This window comes from Phasianus colchicus, chromosome 35, assembly GCF_987193195.1.
Source record: "Phasianus colchicus chromosome 35, bPhaCol1.hap1.1, whole genome shotgun sequence".
Classification (NCBI taxonomy): Eukaryota; Metazoa; Chordata; class Aves; order Galliformes; family Phasianidae; genus Phasianus; species Phasianus colchicus.
This window is the reverse complement of record NC_143470.1, coordinates 1527291-1541973: the sequence shown is the minus strand read 5'-3', so window position 1 is coordinate 1541973 and position 14683 is coordinate 1527291. Positions and strand designations below refer to the sequence as shown.

The window sequence follows — 14683 nt, the reverse complement described above, 5'->3', positions numbered from 1 at the left end:
GAAAATGGGGGGGGGAGAAAAATGGGGGGGGGAGAAAAATGGGGGGGGGGTACGAAAACGGGGGGAGAAAAATGGGGGGGGGAAATGGGGGGGAAAAGGGGGGGAAAAGGGGGGGGGAAAAGGGGGGGGAGAAAAATGGGGGGGGGGATGAAAACGGGGGGGGGGTAGGAGGCAAAAATGGGGGGGGGACGAAAATGGGGGGACGAAAATGGGGGGGGGGAAATGGGGGGGGGGGAAGAGAAACACAAAAATGGGGGGGGGCAAAATTGGGGGGGGGAAGGAGACAAAAATGGGGGGGGGGACAAAATTGGGGGGGGGAGGAGAGACACAAAAATGGTGGGGGGGGAAGGAGACAAAAATGGGGGGGGGGGGGATGAAAACAGGGGGGGGACGACAAAAATGCAGGGGGGGGAAATTGGGGGGGGGACGACAAAAATGGGGGGGGGGACAAAAACTGGGAGGGAGAGACAAAAACGGGGGGGGGGGGGCAAAAATGGGGGGGGGAGGGAGAAAAACAAAAATGGGGGGGGGAGGAAAGAAAGAGACAAAAATGGGGGGGGGACAACAAAAATGGGGGCGGGCGACACAAAGGGGCAGAAAAAGCTACAAGGGGGGGGGGGGGAGAAAAAAATCGAGGGGGGGGCACCCCATATATTTCCCCCCCCCCCCAAAAAAAAAAAAAAAACGCCCCCCCCCCCCCCCACTCACCCCATTGGCTGCAATGGCGGACGTCGATTCCCGGTTCCTGGGGGGGGGGTCCTTCGTTGCCCCCCCCCCAATTTTCAACCCCCCCCCCGGCCGTTCGGAGGGGGGGGGCGATTTGAGGAGGTGGGGGGGGGGGCGCCGAATCGGGGGGGGGGGGCACTTTTTTCTCCTGGGGGGGGGCGGGGGGGGGGCGCTGCTGTTGAGTTCGTTCTGTGCCAATGGGATCCGGGGGGGGGAGAGGCTGAAAAATAAAGGGGGGGGGGAGGGGGGGGGGTGAGAATGGATCTGAGACCCCCCCCCCGTCTAATTAATGCGTTTCTTAATTAATCCCCCCCCCCCTCCAATTAATAATGCCTCTATTTGGTCACCCCCCCCCCCCCAATTAACCCCCCCCCTTGTGTTAATTGAGCCCATAGATGAAAATGGGGGGGGGGACAATAAAAATGGCTCTGAGCCCCCCCCCCCTCTAATTAACGCATTTCTTAATTAATCCCCCCCCTCTCTAATTAATAATGCCTCAATTCGGTCGCCCCCCCTTCAATTAAACACTCCCCCCCCCCCCCCCCCTCGGTTAATTTGAACCCATAGATGAAAATGGGGGGGAAGGGGGGGGGGGTGAGAATGGATCTGAGACCCCCCCCCCCGTCTAATTAATGCGTTTCTTAATTAATCCCCCCCCCCTCCAATTAATAATGACTCAATTTGGTCACCCCCCCCCCCCAAATTAACACCCACCCCCCCCCCCCTCGGTTAATTGAACCATAGATGAAAATGGGGGGGGGACGGGGGGGGGGTGAGAATGGATCTGAGACCCCCCCCCCCTCTAATTAACGCATTTGTTAATTAATCCCCCCCCTCCACAATTAATAATGACTCAATTTGGTCGCCCCCCCCCCAAATTAACACCCCCCCCCCCCCTCGGTTAATTGAACCATAGATGAAAATGGGGGGGGGGGGACAATAAAAATGGCTCTGAGGCCCCCCCCCCTTTAATTAACGCATTTGTTAATTAATCCCCCCCCCTCCACAATTAATAATGACTCAATCTGGTCGCCCCCCCCCCCCCCCAAATTAAACCCCCCCCCCCCCTCGGTTAATTTGAGCCCATAGATGAAAATGGGGGGGGGGAATGGGGGGGGTGTGAATGGATCTGAGACCCCCCCCCCTCTAATTAACGCATTTCTTAATTAATCCCCCCCTCCAATTAATAATGACTCAATTTGGTCGCCCCCCCCCCAATTAAACACTCCCCCCCCCCCCCCCTCGGTTAATTTGAACCCATAGATGAAAATGGGGGGGGGGACGGGGGGGGGTGAGAATGGATCTGAGACCCCCCCCCCTCTAATTAACGCGTTTCTTAATTAATCCCCTCCCTCCACAATTAATAATGACTCAATTTGGTCGCCCCCCCCCCCAAATTAACACCCCCCCCCCTCGGTTAATTGAACCATAGGTGAAAATGGGGGGGGGGGACAATAAAAATGGCTGAGACCCCCCCCCCCTCTAATTAACGCATTTCTTAATTAAGCCCCCCCCCCTCTAATTAATGATGCCTCAATTTGGTCACCCCCCCCCCCCCCCCCAATTAACCCCCCCCTTGTGTTAATTGAGCCATAGATGAAAATGGGGGGGGGACAATAAAAATGGCTCTGAGGCCCCCCCCCCTTTAATTAACGCATTTCTTAATTAATCCCCCCCCTCTCTAATTAGTAATGCCTCAATTTGGTCGCCCCCTCCCCCAAAATTAACACCCCCCCCCCCCCTCGGTTAATTGAGCCCATAGATGAAAATGGGGGGGGGGGACAATAAGAATGGATCTGAGACCCCCCCCCCTCTAATTAACGCATTTCTTAATTAATCCCCCCCCCCGGTCTAATTAATAATGACTCAATTTGGTCGCTCCCCCCCCCCAAATTAAACCCCCCCCCCCCTCGGTTAATTGAACCATAGATGAAAATGGGGGGGGGGGACAATAAGAATGGCTCTGAGACCCCCCCCCTCTAATTAACGCATTTCTTAATTAATCCCCCCCCCCTCTAATTAATAATGACTCAATTTAGTCGCCCCCCCCCCCCCCCCCCAATTAAGCCCCCCCCCCCCTTGGTTAATTGAGCCATAGATGAAAATGGGGGGGGGGGACAATAAGAATGGCTCTGAGACCCCCCCCCCTCTAATTAACGCATTTCTTAATTAAGCCCCCCCCCCCCTCCTATTAATAATGACTCAATTTGGTCGCCCCCCCCCCAAATAAAACCCACCCCCCCCCCTCGTTTCAATTCAATTGGCCCACCTCCCTAATTAACCCCCATTAATTACCCCCCCACCATTACCTACCTCCCCCCCCTAATTAACTCCCCCCCCTAATTAACCCCGCTAATTACCCCCCCATAACCTTCCTGTCCTCGGGGGGGGGGTCATTGCTGTCTATGTTTACTCTGCCCCCCCCCCCATTAACACCCATTAATTACCCCCCCCATCACCTATCTCCCCCCCCAATTAACCCCCTTCTAATTAACTCCCCCCCCAAATAACCCCGTTAATTACCCCCCCCAATTACCTTCCTATCCCCCCGGGGGGGGGGAGCAGTGCTGTGTTGGCTCCAACCCCCCCCTAATTGCCCCCCCCTCCAATTAACCCCCATTAATTACCCCCCCAATTAACCCCGCTAATTACCCCCCCAAATTACCTTCCTGTCCCCCGGTGGGGGGGGCAGCGCAGTCGCTGTCGGCTCTGCTCCCCCTCCAATTGCCCCCCCCCTCCCTAATTAACCCCCATTAATTACCCCCCCCATTACCTACCTCCCCCCCCTAATTAACTCCCCCCCCTAATTAACCCCGCTAATTACCCCCCCATAACCTTCCTGTCCTCGGGGGGGGGGTCACTGCTATCTATCTTAACTCTGCCCCCCCCCCCAATTGCCCCCCCCCAATTAACACCCATTAATTACCCCCCCCATCACCTACCTCCCCCCCCAATTAACGCCCCCCTAATTAACTCCCCCCCCAATTAACTCCACTAATTACTCCCCAATTACCTTCCTATCCCCCCGGGGGGGGGGAGCAGTGCTGTGTTGGCTCTGCCCCCCCCTCCAATTCCCCCCCCCCCCCCAATTAACTCCCTATTAACTCCCCCCCAATTAATTAACCCCGCTAATTACCCCCCCTCATTACCTTCCTGTCCCCCCGGGGGGGGGGCAGCGCAGTTGCTGTCGGCTCCGCCCCCCCCTCTAATTGCCCCCCCCCCAATTAACCCTCATTAATTACCTCCCCCATCACCCACCTCCCCAATTAACCCCCCCCAATTAACTCCCTCCAATTAACCCCACTAATTACCCCCCTATAACCTTCCTGTCCACAGGGGGGGGCGTCACTGCTATCTATGTTAACTCTGCCCCCCCCCCCCCAATTAACCCCCATTAATTACCCCCCCATTACCTACCTCCCCCCCAATTAACTCCCCCCTAATTAACTCCCCCCCCAATTAACCCCGCTAATTACCCCCCCATTACCTTCCTGTCCTCGGGGGGGGGGGGTCACTGCTATCTATCTTAACTCTGCCCCCCCCCCAATTGCCCCCCCCCAATTAACACCCATTAATTACCCCCCCCATCACCTACCTCCCCCCCCAATTAACACCCCCCTAATTAACTCCCCCCCCAATTAACTCCACTAATTACTCCCCAATTACCTTCCTATCCCCCCGGGGGGGGGGGAGCAGTGCTGTGTTGGCTCTGCCCCCCCCCAATTGCCCCCCCTCCCAATTAAACCCCCATTAATTACCCCCCCAATTAATTAACCCCGCTAATTACCCCCCCCTCATTACCTTCCTGTCCCCCGGTGGGGGGGGCAGCGCGGTCGCTGTCGGCTCCGCCCCCCCCCCGGGCCCCCCCCGCCCAATTAACCCCCATTAATTACCCCCCCCATCACCTACCTCCCCCCTTTAACCCCCCCTAATTAACTCTCCCCCCAATTAACCCCGCTAATTACCCCCCCATTACCTTCCTGTCCTCAGGGGGGGGGGGTCACTGCTATCTATCTTAACTCTGCCCCCCCCCCAATTGCCCCCCCCCAATTAACACCCATTAATTACCCCCCCCATCACCTACCTCCCCCCCAATTAACGCCCCCCTAATTAACTCCCCCCCCAATTAACTCCACTAATTACTCCCCAATTACCTTCCTATCCCCCCGGGGGGGGGGAGCAGTGCTGTGTTGGCTCTGCCCCCCCCTCCAATTCCCCCCCAATTAACCCCCATTAATTACCCCCCCATCACCCACCTCCCCAATTAACCCCCCCCAATTAACTCACTCCAATTAACCCCGCTAATTACCCCTCCAATTACCTTCCTATCTCCCGCGGGGGAGGGGGGGGGGGGGAGCAGTGCTGTGTTGGCTCTGCCCCCCCCCTCCAATCCCCCCCCCCCCCCCCCCCCAATTAACTCCCTATTAACTCCCCCCCAATTAATTAACCCCGCTCATTACCCCCCCTCATTACCTTCCTGTCCCCCGGTGGGGGCGGCAGCGCGGTCGCTGTCGGCTCCGCCCCCCCCCTGGCCCCCCCCCGCCCAATTAACCCCCATTAATTACCCCCCCCATCACCTACCTCCCCCCAATCACCCCCCCCTAATTAACTCCCCCCCCAATTAACCCCGCTAATTACCCCCCCATTACCTTCCTGTCCTCGGGGGGGGGGGTCACTGCTATCTATCTTAACTCTGCCCCCCCCCCAATTGCCCCCCTCCAATTAACACCCATTAATTACCCCCCCCATCACCTACCTCCCCCCTTTAACCCCCCCTAATTAACTCTCCCCCCAATTAACCCCGCTAATTACCCCCCCATTACCTTCCTGTCCTCGGGGGGGGGGGGTCACTGCTATCTATCTTAACTCTGCCCCCCCCCCAATTGCCCCCCTCCAATTAACACCCATTAATTACCCCCCCCATCACCTACCTCCCCCCAATCACCCCCCCTAATTAACTCCCCCCCCAATTAACCCCGCTAATTACCCCCCAATTACCTTCCTATCCCCCGGGGGGGTGGGGGGGGAGCAGTGCTGTGTTGGCTCTGCCCCCCCTCCAATTGCCCCCCCCCAATTAACCCCCATTAATTACCCCCCCCATCACCTACCTCCCCGCCCAATTAACACCCCCCTAATTAACTCCCTCCCAATTAACCCCGCTAATTACCCCCCAATTACCTTCCTATCCCCCGGGGGGAGCAGTGCTGTGTTGGCTCTGCCCCCCCCTCCAATTCCCCCCCCCCCCCCCCCCAATTAACCCCCTATTAACTCCCCCCCAATTAATTAACCCCGCTAATTACCCCCCCCTCATTACCTTCCTGTCCCCCGGTGGGGGGGGCAGCGCGGTCGCTGTCGGCTCCGCCCCCCCCCTGGCCCCCCCCCGCCCAATTAACCCCCATTAATTACCCCCCCCATCACCTACCTCCCCCCTTTAACCCCCCCTAATTAACTCTCCCCCCAATTAACCCCGCTAATTACCCCCCCATTACCTTCCTGTCCTCAGGGGGGGGGGGTCACTGCTATCTATCTTAACTCTGCCCCCCCCCCAATTGCCCCCCCCCAATTAACACCCATTAATTACCCCCCCCATCACCTACCTCCCCCCCCAATTAACGCCCCCCTAATTAACTCCCCCCCCAATTAACTCCACTAATTACTCCCCAATTACCTTCCTATCCCCCCGGGGGGGGGGAGCAGTGCTGTGTTGGCTCCAACCCCCCCCTAATTGCCCCCCCCTCCAATTAACCCCCATTAATTACCCCCCCAATTAATTAACCCCGCTAATTACCCCCCCTCATTACCTTCCTGTTCCCCGGTGGGGGGGGCAGCGCAGTCGCTGTCGGCTCCGCCCCCCCCCTGGCCCCCCCCGCGCCGGGGGTCCCGGTTCCCTTCATGCCCCCATCCGGGGAGCTGCGTTGGCTGCACGCGGCCGACGACGGACCGGAATCGCCGCTCAGCTCCACGCCGCTGTCTGATTGGCTCATCTGGGAAAAGGGGGCGGGGTCACACGTGGGCCCACCCACCCATAGGACCACCCCCCATTGGATCCCTCCACCAATGAAAATCCCCTTCCTGGCTTCAGCTAAGCTCCATGCTGCTCTCTGATTGGCTCATCTAGGGAAGGGGGCGGGGTCACACGTGGGCCCACCCACTCATTGGACGATCCCCCCCCCATAGGACCACCCCCCGTACAATTCCTCCACCAATAAGAATCCCCGTCCTGGGTTCTGCTTAGCTCCACCCCGCTGTCTGATTGGCTCATCTGGGAAAAGGGGGCGGGGTCATAGGACCATAGGACCACCCCTCATTGGATCTCTCCACCAATAAGAATCCCCTTCCTGGGTTCTGCTCAGATCTGCACTGCTCTCTGATTGGCTCATCTGGGAAAAGGGGGCGGGGTCACACAAGGACCCGCCCCCTCCCCCCCTTCCCATAGGACCATCCCCCCCCCCATTGGACCACCCCCCATACAATTCCTCCACCAATAAGAATCCCCGTCCTGGGTTCTGCTTAGCTCCACCCCGCTGTCTGATTGGCTCATCTGGGAAAAGGGGGCGGGGTCACACAAGGACCCGCCCCCTCCCCCCCTTCCCATAGGACCATCCCCCCCCCATTGGACCCCCCCCGTACGATTCCTCCACCAATGAGAATCCCGTTCTGGGTTCTGCTCAGCTCCACACCGCTGTCTGATTGGCTCATCTGGGAAAAGGGGGCGGGGTCACACGTGGGCCCACCCACCCATAGGACCACCCCCCATTGGATCCCTCCACCAATGAGAATCCCGTTCTGGGTTCTGATGAGCTCCATGCTGCTCTCTGATTGGCTCATCTAGGGAAGGGGGCGGGGTCACACAAGGACCCACCCCCCATAGGACCATTTCCCCACCCATACGCCATCCCCCATTGGATCCCTCCACCAATGAGAATCCCGTTCTGGGTTCTGCTTAGCTCCACCCCGCTGTCTGATTGGCTCATCTGGGAAAAGGGGGCGGGGTCACACGTGGGCCCACCCATCCATAGGACCACCCCCCATTGGATCCCTCCACCAATGAAAATCCCCTTCCTGGCTTCAGCTAAGCTCCATGCTGCTCTCTGATTGGCTCATCTAGGGAAGGGGGCGGGGTCACACGTGGACCCACCTACCCATAGGACGATCCCCCCCCCCCCCCCATAGGACCACCCCCCATTGGATCCCTCCACCAATGAGAATCCCGTTCTGGGTTCTGCTGAGCTCCACCCCGCTGTCTGATTGGCTCATCTGGGAAAAGGGGGCGGGGTCACACAAGGACCCACCCACCCATAGGACCACCCCCACCCCCCGCCTTGGATCTCTCCACCAATAAGAATCCCCTTCCTGGGTTCTGCTTAGCTCCACGCCACTGTCTGATTGGCTCATCCGGGAAAAGGGGGCGGGGTCACACATGGACCCACCCCCCCTTCCCATAGGACCATTCCCCCCCCACAGGACCACCCCCCCATAGAACTCCTCCACCAATAAGAATTCCCCTCCCAGGCTCTGCTGTTCTCTGATTGGCTGATTGAGGGAAGGGGGCGGGATCACACATACACCTGCCCCCTCCCCAAAGGACCCAATCCTCATGGATTTCTCCCACCAATAAAAACCCCCTCCTGAGTTCTACACTGCTCCACGCTGCTCTCTGATTGGCTCATCTGGGAAAAGGGGGTGGGGTCACACACGGACCCGCCCCCCCCATAAGACCATCTTTCTCCATAGGACCACCCCCCACATGATCCCTCCACCAATAAGAACCTCCCTCCCAAGCCCTGCTCAGCCCCAACTTACTCTGATTGGCTCATGTAAGAAAAGGGGCGGGGTCACACACAGACCCGCCCCCCTTATAGGACCATTTCCTCCCATAGGGCCACCCCCTGTAAGACCCCACTCAGCTCCACGCTGCTCTCTGATTGGCTCATCTGGGAAAAGGGGGTGGGGTCACACAAAGACCCGCCCACCCATAGGACCATCTCTGCCATAGGACCACTCCCCACAGGATCCCTCCACCAATAAAAATCCTTCTCCAGGGCTCTACTCAGCTCCACGCTGCTGATTGGCTGATCTAGGGAAAGGGGCGGGGTCACACATGGACCCACCCCCCGTAGCACCCAATAGAATTCTCCCACTAATAAAACCCCCCTACTCAGCTCCACGCCGCCCTCTGATTGGCTCATCCAGGAAAAGGGGGCGGGATCACACACAGACACCCCCCCCCGGATTGGACCACGCCCTTCTAAGAATCACCTCCCCCCAGCTCCACGCCGCTCTCTGATTGGCTCACATACTTTTGGGGGGGGGAGGGGGGGGCACACATCCACTCCCTCATCAACCCCCCCCCCCACCCCCAATCCCTGTTCAACCGCATGCCGCTCTCTGATTGGCTCACCTACTTTTTAAGGGGGGGGGGGAACACATCCACTCCCCCCCCCCCCCAACCCTGCTCAACTCCATGCTGCTCTCTGATTGGCTCTCCCACATTTTGAGGGGGGGGGGAACACATCCACTCCCCCCCCCCCCCCCAACCCTGCTCAACTCCATGCCGCTCTCTGATTGGCTCTCCCACATTTTGAGGGGGGGGGGCACACATCCACACCCCCCTCCACCCCCCCCCCATCCTTGTTCAACTCCATGCCGCTCTCTGATTGGCTCACCCATATTTTGAGGGGGGGGAACACATGGACCCCCCCCCCATCAAACCCCCCCTCCTCCCCACCCCCCAAAATCCTTATTCAACTCCACGCTGCTCTCTGATTGGCTCACCGATTTTTAAGGGGGGGGGGGAACACATCCACTCCCCCCCCCCCCCCCAACCCTGCTCAACTCCATGCCGCTCTCTGATTGGCTCTCCCACATTTTAAGGGGGGGGGCACACATCCACCCCCCCCTTCATCCCCCCCCATCCCTGTTCAACTCCACGCTACTCTCTGATTGGCTCACCTACTTTTTAAGGGGGGGGGAACACATGGACCCCCCCCATCAAACCCCCCCTCCTCCTCCCCCCCCCCCCAAAATCCCTGCCCAACTCCATGCTGCTCTCTGATTGGCTCACCTGTTTTTTAAGGGGGGGGGGGGAACGCATGGACCCCCCCATCAAACCCCCCCCCCCCCCCAATCCCTGCTCAACTCCACGCCGCTCTCTGATTGGCTCATCTATTTATGTCTGGGGGGGGGGGGGGGTCCACACAGCCCCCCACCCCCTTAGGACCCCCCCCCCCAATGTGAACCCCCCCCCCCCCCTCACCTCTGTGCCCCCCACCTCCTCGAAGGCGCCCCCCAGCGGCTCCATCCACGCCTCCGCGCTGCCAAAGGCCTTGCGGGCAGATCCTGGGGGGGGGGTGGGGCACAAATTGAGGGGGGGGGGCAGGGGGGGGCACAAATTGAGGGGGTGTAGGGGAGGGGGGGGGCACAAATTGGGGCGGACACGGGGGGGGGCACAAATTGGGGGGGGCACAAATTGAGGGGGGGGGTGGGGGCAGGGGGGGGCACAAATTGGGGGGGTGGGTAGGGGAGGGGGGGCACAAATTGAGGGGGGGGGCAGGGGGGGGCACAAATTGGGGGGTGAGTGGGGGGGGCACAAATTGGGGCGGTGGGTGGGGGGGGCACAAATTGAGGGGGGGGTGTGGGCAGGGGGGGGCACAAATTGGGAGGGAGGGAACACGGGGAGGGGGCACAAATTGGGGGGGGTGGGGGCAGGGGGGAGCACAAATTGGGGGGGAGGGGACACGAGGGGGGGGCACAAATTGGGGGGGGCACAAATTGGGGGGGAGGGTGGGGGAGGGGGGGCACAAATTGGGGGGGTGAGTGGGGGGGGCACAAATTGAGGGGGGGTGGGGGCAGGGGGGGCACAAATTGGGAAGGAGGGGCACAAATTAGGGCGGTGGGTGGTGGGGGGGCACAAATTGGGGGGGAGGGGACACCGGGGGGCACAAATTGGGGCGGTGGGTGGGGGATGGCACAAATTGGGAGGGAGAGAACAAGGGGAGGGGGCACAAATTGGGGGGGCACAAATTGGGGGGGGGGGGACAAATTGAGGGGGGTTGGGGGCAGGGGGGGCACAAATTGGGGGGGGCACAAATTGGGGCGGTGGGTGGGGGGGCACAAATTGGGCGGGAGGGGACACGAGGGGGGGGGCACAAATTGGGGGTTGGGTAGGGGAGGGGGGGCACAAATTGGGGGGGTGGGTGGGGGGGGCACAAATTGAGGGGGGGTGGGGGCAGAAGAGGGGGAGCACAAATTGGGGGGGTGGGTAGGGGAGGGGGGCACAAATTGGGGCGGTGGGTGGTGGGGGGGCACAAATTGGGGGGGAGGGGACACGGGGGGGCACAAATTGGGGTGGGGGGGGCACAAATTGGGGGGGTGAGTGGGGGGGGCACAAATTGGGGCGGTGGGTGGGGGAGGGGGGGCACAAATTGGGGGGGAGGGGACACGGGGGGGGGCACAAATTGGGGGGGGCACAAATTGGGGGGGTGAGTGGGGGGGGCACAAATTGGGAGGGCAGGGGGGGCACAAATTGGGGCGGTGGGTGGGGGGGGCACAAATTGGGAGGGAGGAAACATGAGGGGGGGGGCACAAATTGGGGGGTGGGGACAAATTGAGGGGGGGTGGGGGCAGGGGGGGCACAAATTGGGGGGGTGGGTAGGGGAGGGGGGGCACAAATTCGGGGGGGGGACACGGGGGGGGATTATGGGGGTTCTGATCTCCCCCAGTGCATCTCAGTGCCCCCCCCACCCCCAATCCGTCCCAGTCCATCCCAGTGCCCCCCCCCCCCCACTGCATCCCGGTGACTCCCAGTGCCCCCCCCCATCCATCCCAGTGCGCTCCCAGTCCATCCCAGTACCCCCCCAATCCATCCAAGTGCCCTCCCAGTGCCTCCCAGTGCCTCCCAGTAACCCCCCATCCATCCCAGTGCCCCTCCCAGTCCATCCCAGTGCCCCCCACTGCCTCCCAGTACCCCCCCCATCCATCCCAGTGCCCCCCCAGTGCCTCCCAGTAACCCTCCCAGTCCACCCCAGTGCCCCCCCACTGCCTCCCAGTGCCCCCCCACCCATCCCAGTGCCCCCCCAGTGCCCCCCCATCCATCCCAGTGCCCCCCCCATCCATCCCAGTGCCCCCCAGTGCCCCCCCATACATCCCAGTGCCCCCCCAGCGCCTCCCAGTACCCCTCCCATTTCACCCCAGTGCCTCCCAGTGCTCCCCCATCCATCCCAGTGCCCTCCCAGTGCCCCCCAATCCATCCCAGTGCCCCCCCAGTGCCTCCCAGTCCCCTCCCAATCCATCCCAGTGCCCCCCCAGTGCGCCCCCAGTCCATCCCAGTGCCCCCCCAGTGCCCCCCACTCCACCCCAATGCCCTCCCAGTGCCTCCCAGTGACCCCCATCCATCCCAGTGCCCCCCCAATGCCCTCCCAGTGCCCCCCCAGTCCATCCCAGTGCCCCCCCAATGCCTCCCACTGCCCCCCCATCCACCCCAGTGCCCCCCCAATGCCCTCCCAGTGCCTCCCAGTGACCTCCCAGTCCATCTCAGTCCCCCCCCATCCCAATACCCCCCAGTCCATCCCAGTGCTCCCCCCAGTGCCCCCCCAGTGCCTCCCAGTGCCCCCCCAGTCCATCCCAGTGCCCCCCCAGTGCCCCCCCATCCATCCCAGTACCCCCCCAGTACCTCCCAGTGTCCCCCCATCCACCCCAGTGCCCCCTCATCCATCCCAGTACCCCCCCCACCCATCCCAGTGCCCCCCCAGTGCCTCCCAGTAACCCTCCCAGTCCACCCCAGTGCCCCCCCAGTGCCTCCCAGTGCCCCCCCAGCGCCCCCCAAGTGCCCCCCCAGTGCCCTCCCAGTCCATCCCAGTGTCCCCCCCCCCACTGTATCCCGGTGACTCCCAGTGCCCCCCCCCATCCATCCCAGTGCCCTCCCAGTCCATCCCAGTACCCCCCCCAATCCATCCCAGTCCATCCCAGTGCCCCCCCAGTGTCCCCCCAGTGCCTCCCAGTGCCCCCCCATCCATCCCAGTGCCCCCCCAGTGCCCCCCCAGTGCCTCCCAGTGCCCCCCCATCCATCCCAGTGCCCCCCCAGTGCCCCCCCAGTGCCTCCCAGTGCCCCCCCATCCATCCCAGTGCCCCCCCAGTGCCTCCCAGTAACCCTCCCAGTGCCCCCCAGTGCCCCCCCAGTGCCTCCCAGTGCCCCCCCAGTGCATCCCAGTGCCCTCCCAGTCCATCCCAGTGCCCCCCCATCCACCCCAGTGCCCCCCCAGTGCCCCCCATTCCACCCCAATGCCCTCCCAGTGCCTCCCAGTGACCCCCATCCATCCCAGTGCCCCCCCAGTGCCCCCCAGTGCCTCCCAGTACCCCTCCCATTCCATCCCAGTGCCCCCCCAATGCCCTCCCAGTACCCCCCCATCCATCCCAGTGCCCCCCCAGTGCCTCCCAGTACCCCTCCCATTTCACCCCAGTGCCTCCCAGTGCTCCCCCATCCATCCCAGTGCCCCCCCAGTGCCTCCCAGTAACCCTCCCAGTCCACCCCAGTGCCCCCCCACTGCCTCCCAGTGCCCCCCCACCCATCCCAGTGCCCCCCCAGTGCCCCCCATTCCACCCCAGTGCCCCCCCATCCATCCCAGTGCCCCCCCAGTGCCCCCCATTCCACCCCAGTGCCCCCCCCATCCATCCCAGTGCCCCCCCACTCCATCCCAGTGCCCCCCCAGTGCCCCCCATTCCACCCCAGTGCCCCCCCATTCCACCCCAGTGCCCCCCCATCCACCCCAGTGCCCCCCCAGTGCCCCCCATTCCACCCCAGTGCCCCCCCAGTGCCTCCCAGTACCCCTCCCAGTCCACCCCAGTGCCCTCCCAGTCCATCCCAGTGCTCCCCCCAGTGCCCCCCCAGTGCCTCCCAGTGCCCCCCCATCCATCCCAGTGCCCCCCCAGTGCCTCCCAGTACCTCCCCCAATCCACCCCAGTGCCCTCCCAGTGCCTCCCAGTGCACCCCCATCCATCCCAGTGCCCCCCCAGTGCCTCCCAGTAACCCTCCCAGTCCATCCCAGTGCCCCCCCATACATCCCAGTGCCCCCCCAGTGCCCTCCCAGTGCCTCCCAGTGCCCTCCCAGTCCATCCCAGTGCCCCCCCCCATCCCAATACCCCCCAGTCCATCCCAGTGCCCCCCAATGCCCTCCCAGTCCATCCCAGTGCTCCCCCCAGTGCCCCCCCAGTGCCTCCCAGTGCCCCCCCCACCCATCCCAGTGCCCCCCAGTACCTCCCAATATCCCTCCCAGTCCACTCCAGTGCCCCCACAGCGCCCCCCCAGTGCCCCCCCATCCATCCCATTGCCCCCCCAGTGCCCCCCATTCCACCCCAGTGCCCCCCCAGTGCCTCCCAGTGCCCCCCCATCCATCCCAGTGCCCTCCCAGTGCCCCCCAGTCCATCCCAGTGCCCCCCCAGTGCCTCCCAGTCCCCTCCCAGTCCATCCCAGTGCCCCCCCAATGCCCCCCCATCCATCCCAGTGCCCCCCCAGTGCCCCCCATTCCACCCCAGTGCCCCCCCATCCATCCCAGTGCCTCCCAGTCCCCTCCCAGTCCACCCCAGTGCCCCCCCAGGGCCCTCCCAGTCCATCTCAGTCCCCCCCCCATCCCAATACCCCCCAGTCCATCCCAGTGCTCCCCCCAGTGCCCCCCCAGTGCCTCCCAGTGCCCCCCCCATCCATCCCAGTGCCCCCCCAGTGCCTCCCAGTCCCCTCCCAGTCCATCCCAGTGCCCCCCCAATGCCCCCCCATCCATCCCAGTGCCCCCCCAGTGCCCCCCAGTCCATCCCAGTGCTCCCCCCATCCATCCCAGTGCCCCCCCAATGCCCCCCTATCCATCTCAGTGCCCCCCCAGTGCCTCCCAGTACCCCTCCCAGTCCACCCCAGTGCCCCCCAGTGCCCTCCCAGTCCATCCCAGTGCTCCCACCAGTGCCCCCCCAT

The 14683-nt window shown here is 62.5% G+C and overlaps 1 protein-coding gene across 1 annotated transcript in view; it reads right to left on the bottom strand.

The window, feature by feature from the left end:
* LOC149913740 (protein PRRC2A-like) overlaps window positions 1–14683 on the bottom strand; it is a 39192-nt gene that overhangs the window by 16473 nt on the left and 8036 nt on the right. The window contains 4 exon segments of the mRNA XM_090128997.1: window positions 709–831; window positions 866–946; window positions 6528–6710; window positions 9983–10065. Coding sequence (XP_089985123.1) covers window positions 709–831; window positions 866–946; window positions 6528–6710; window positions 9983–10065 — 470 coding nt within the window.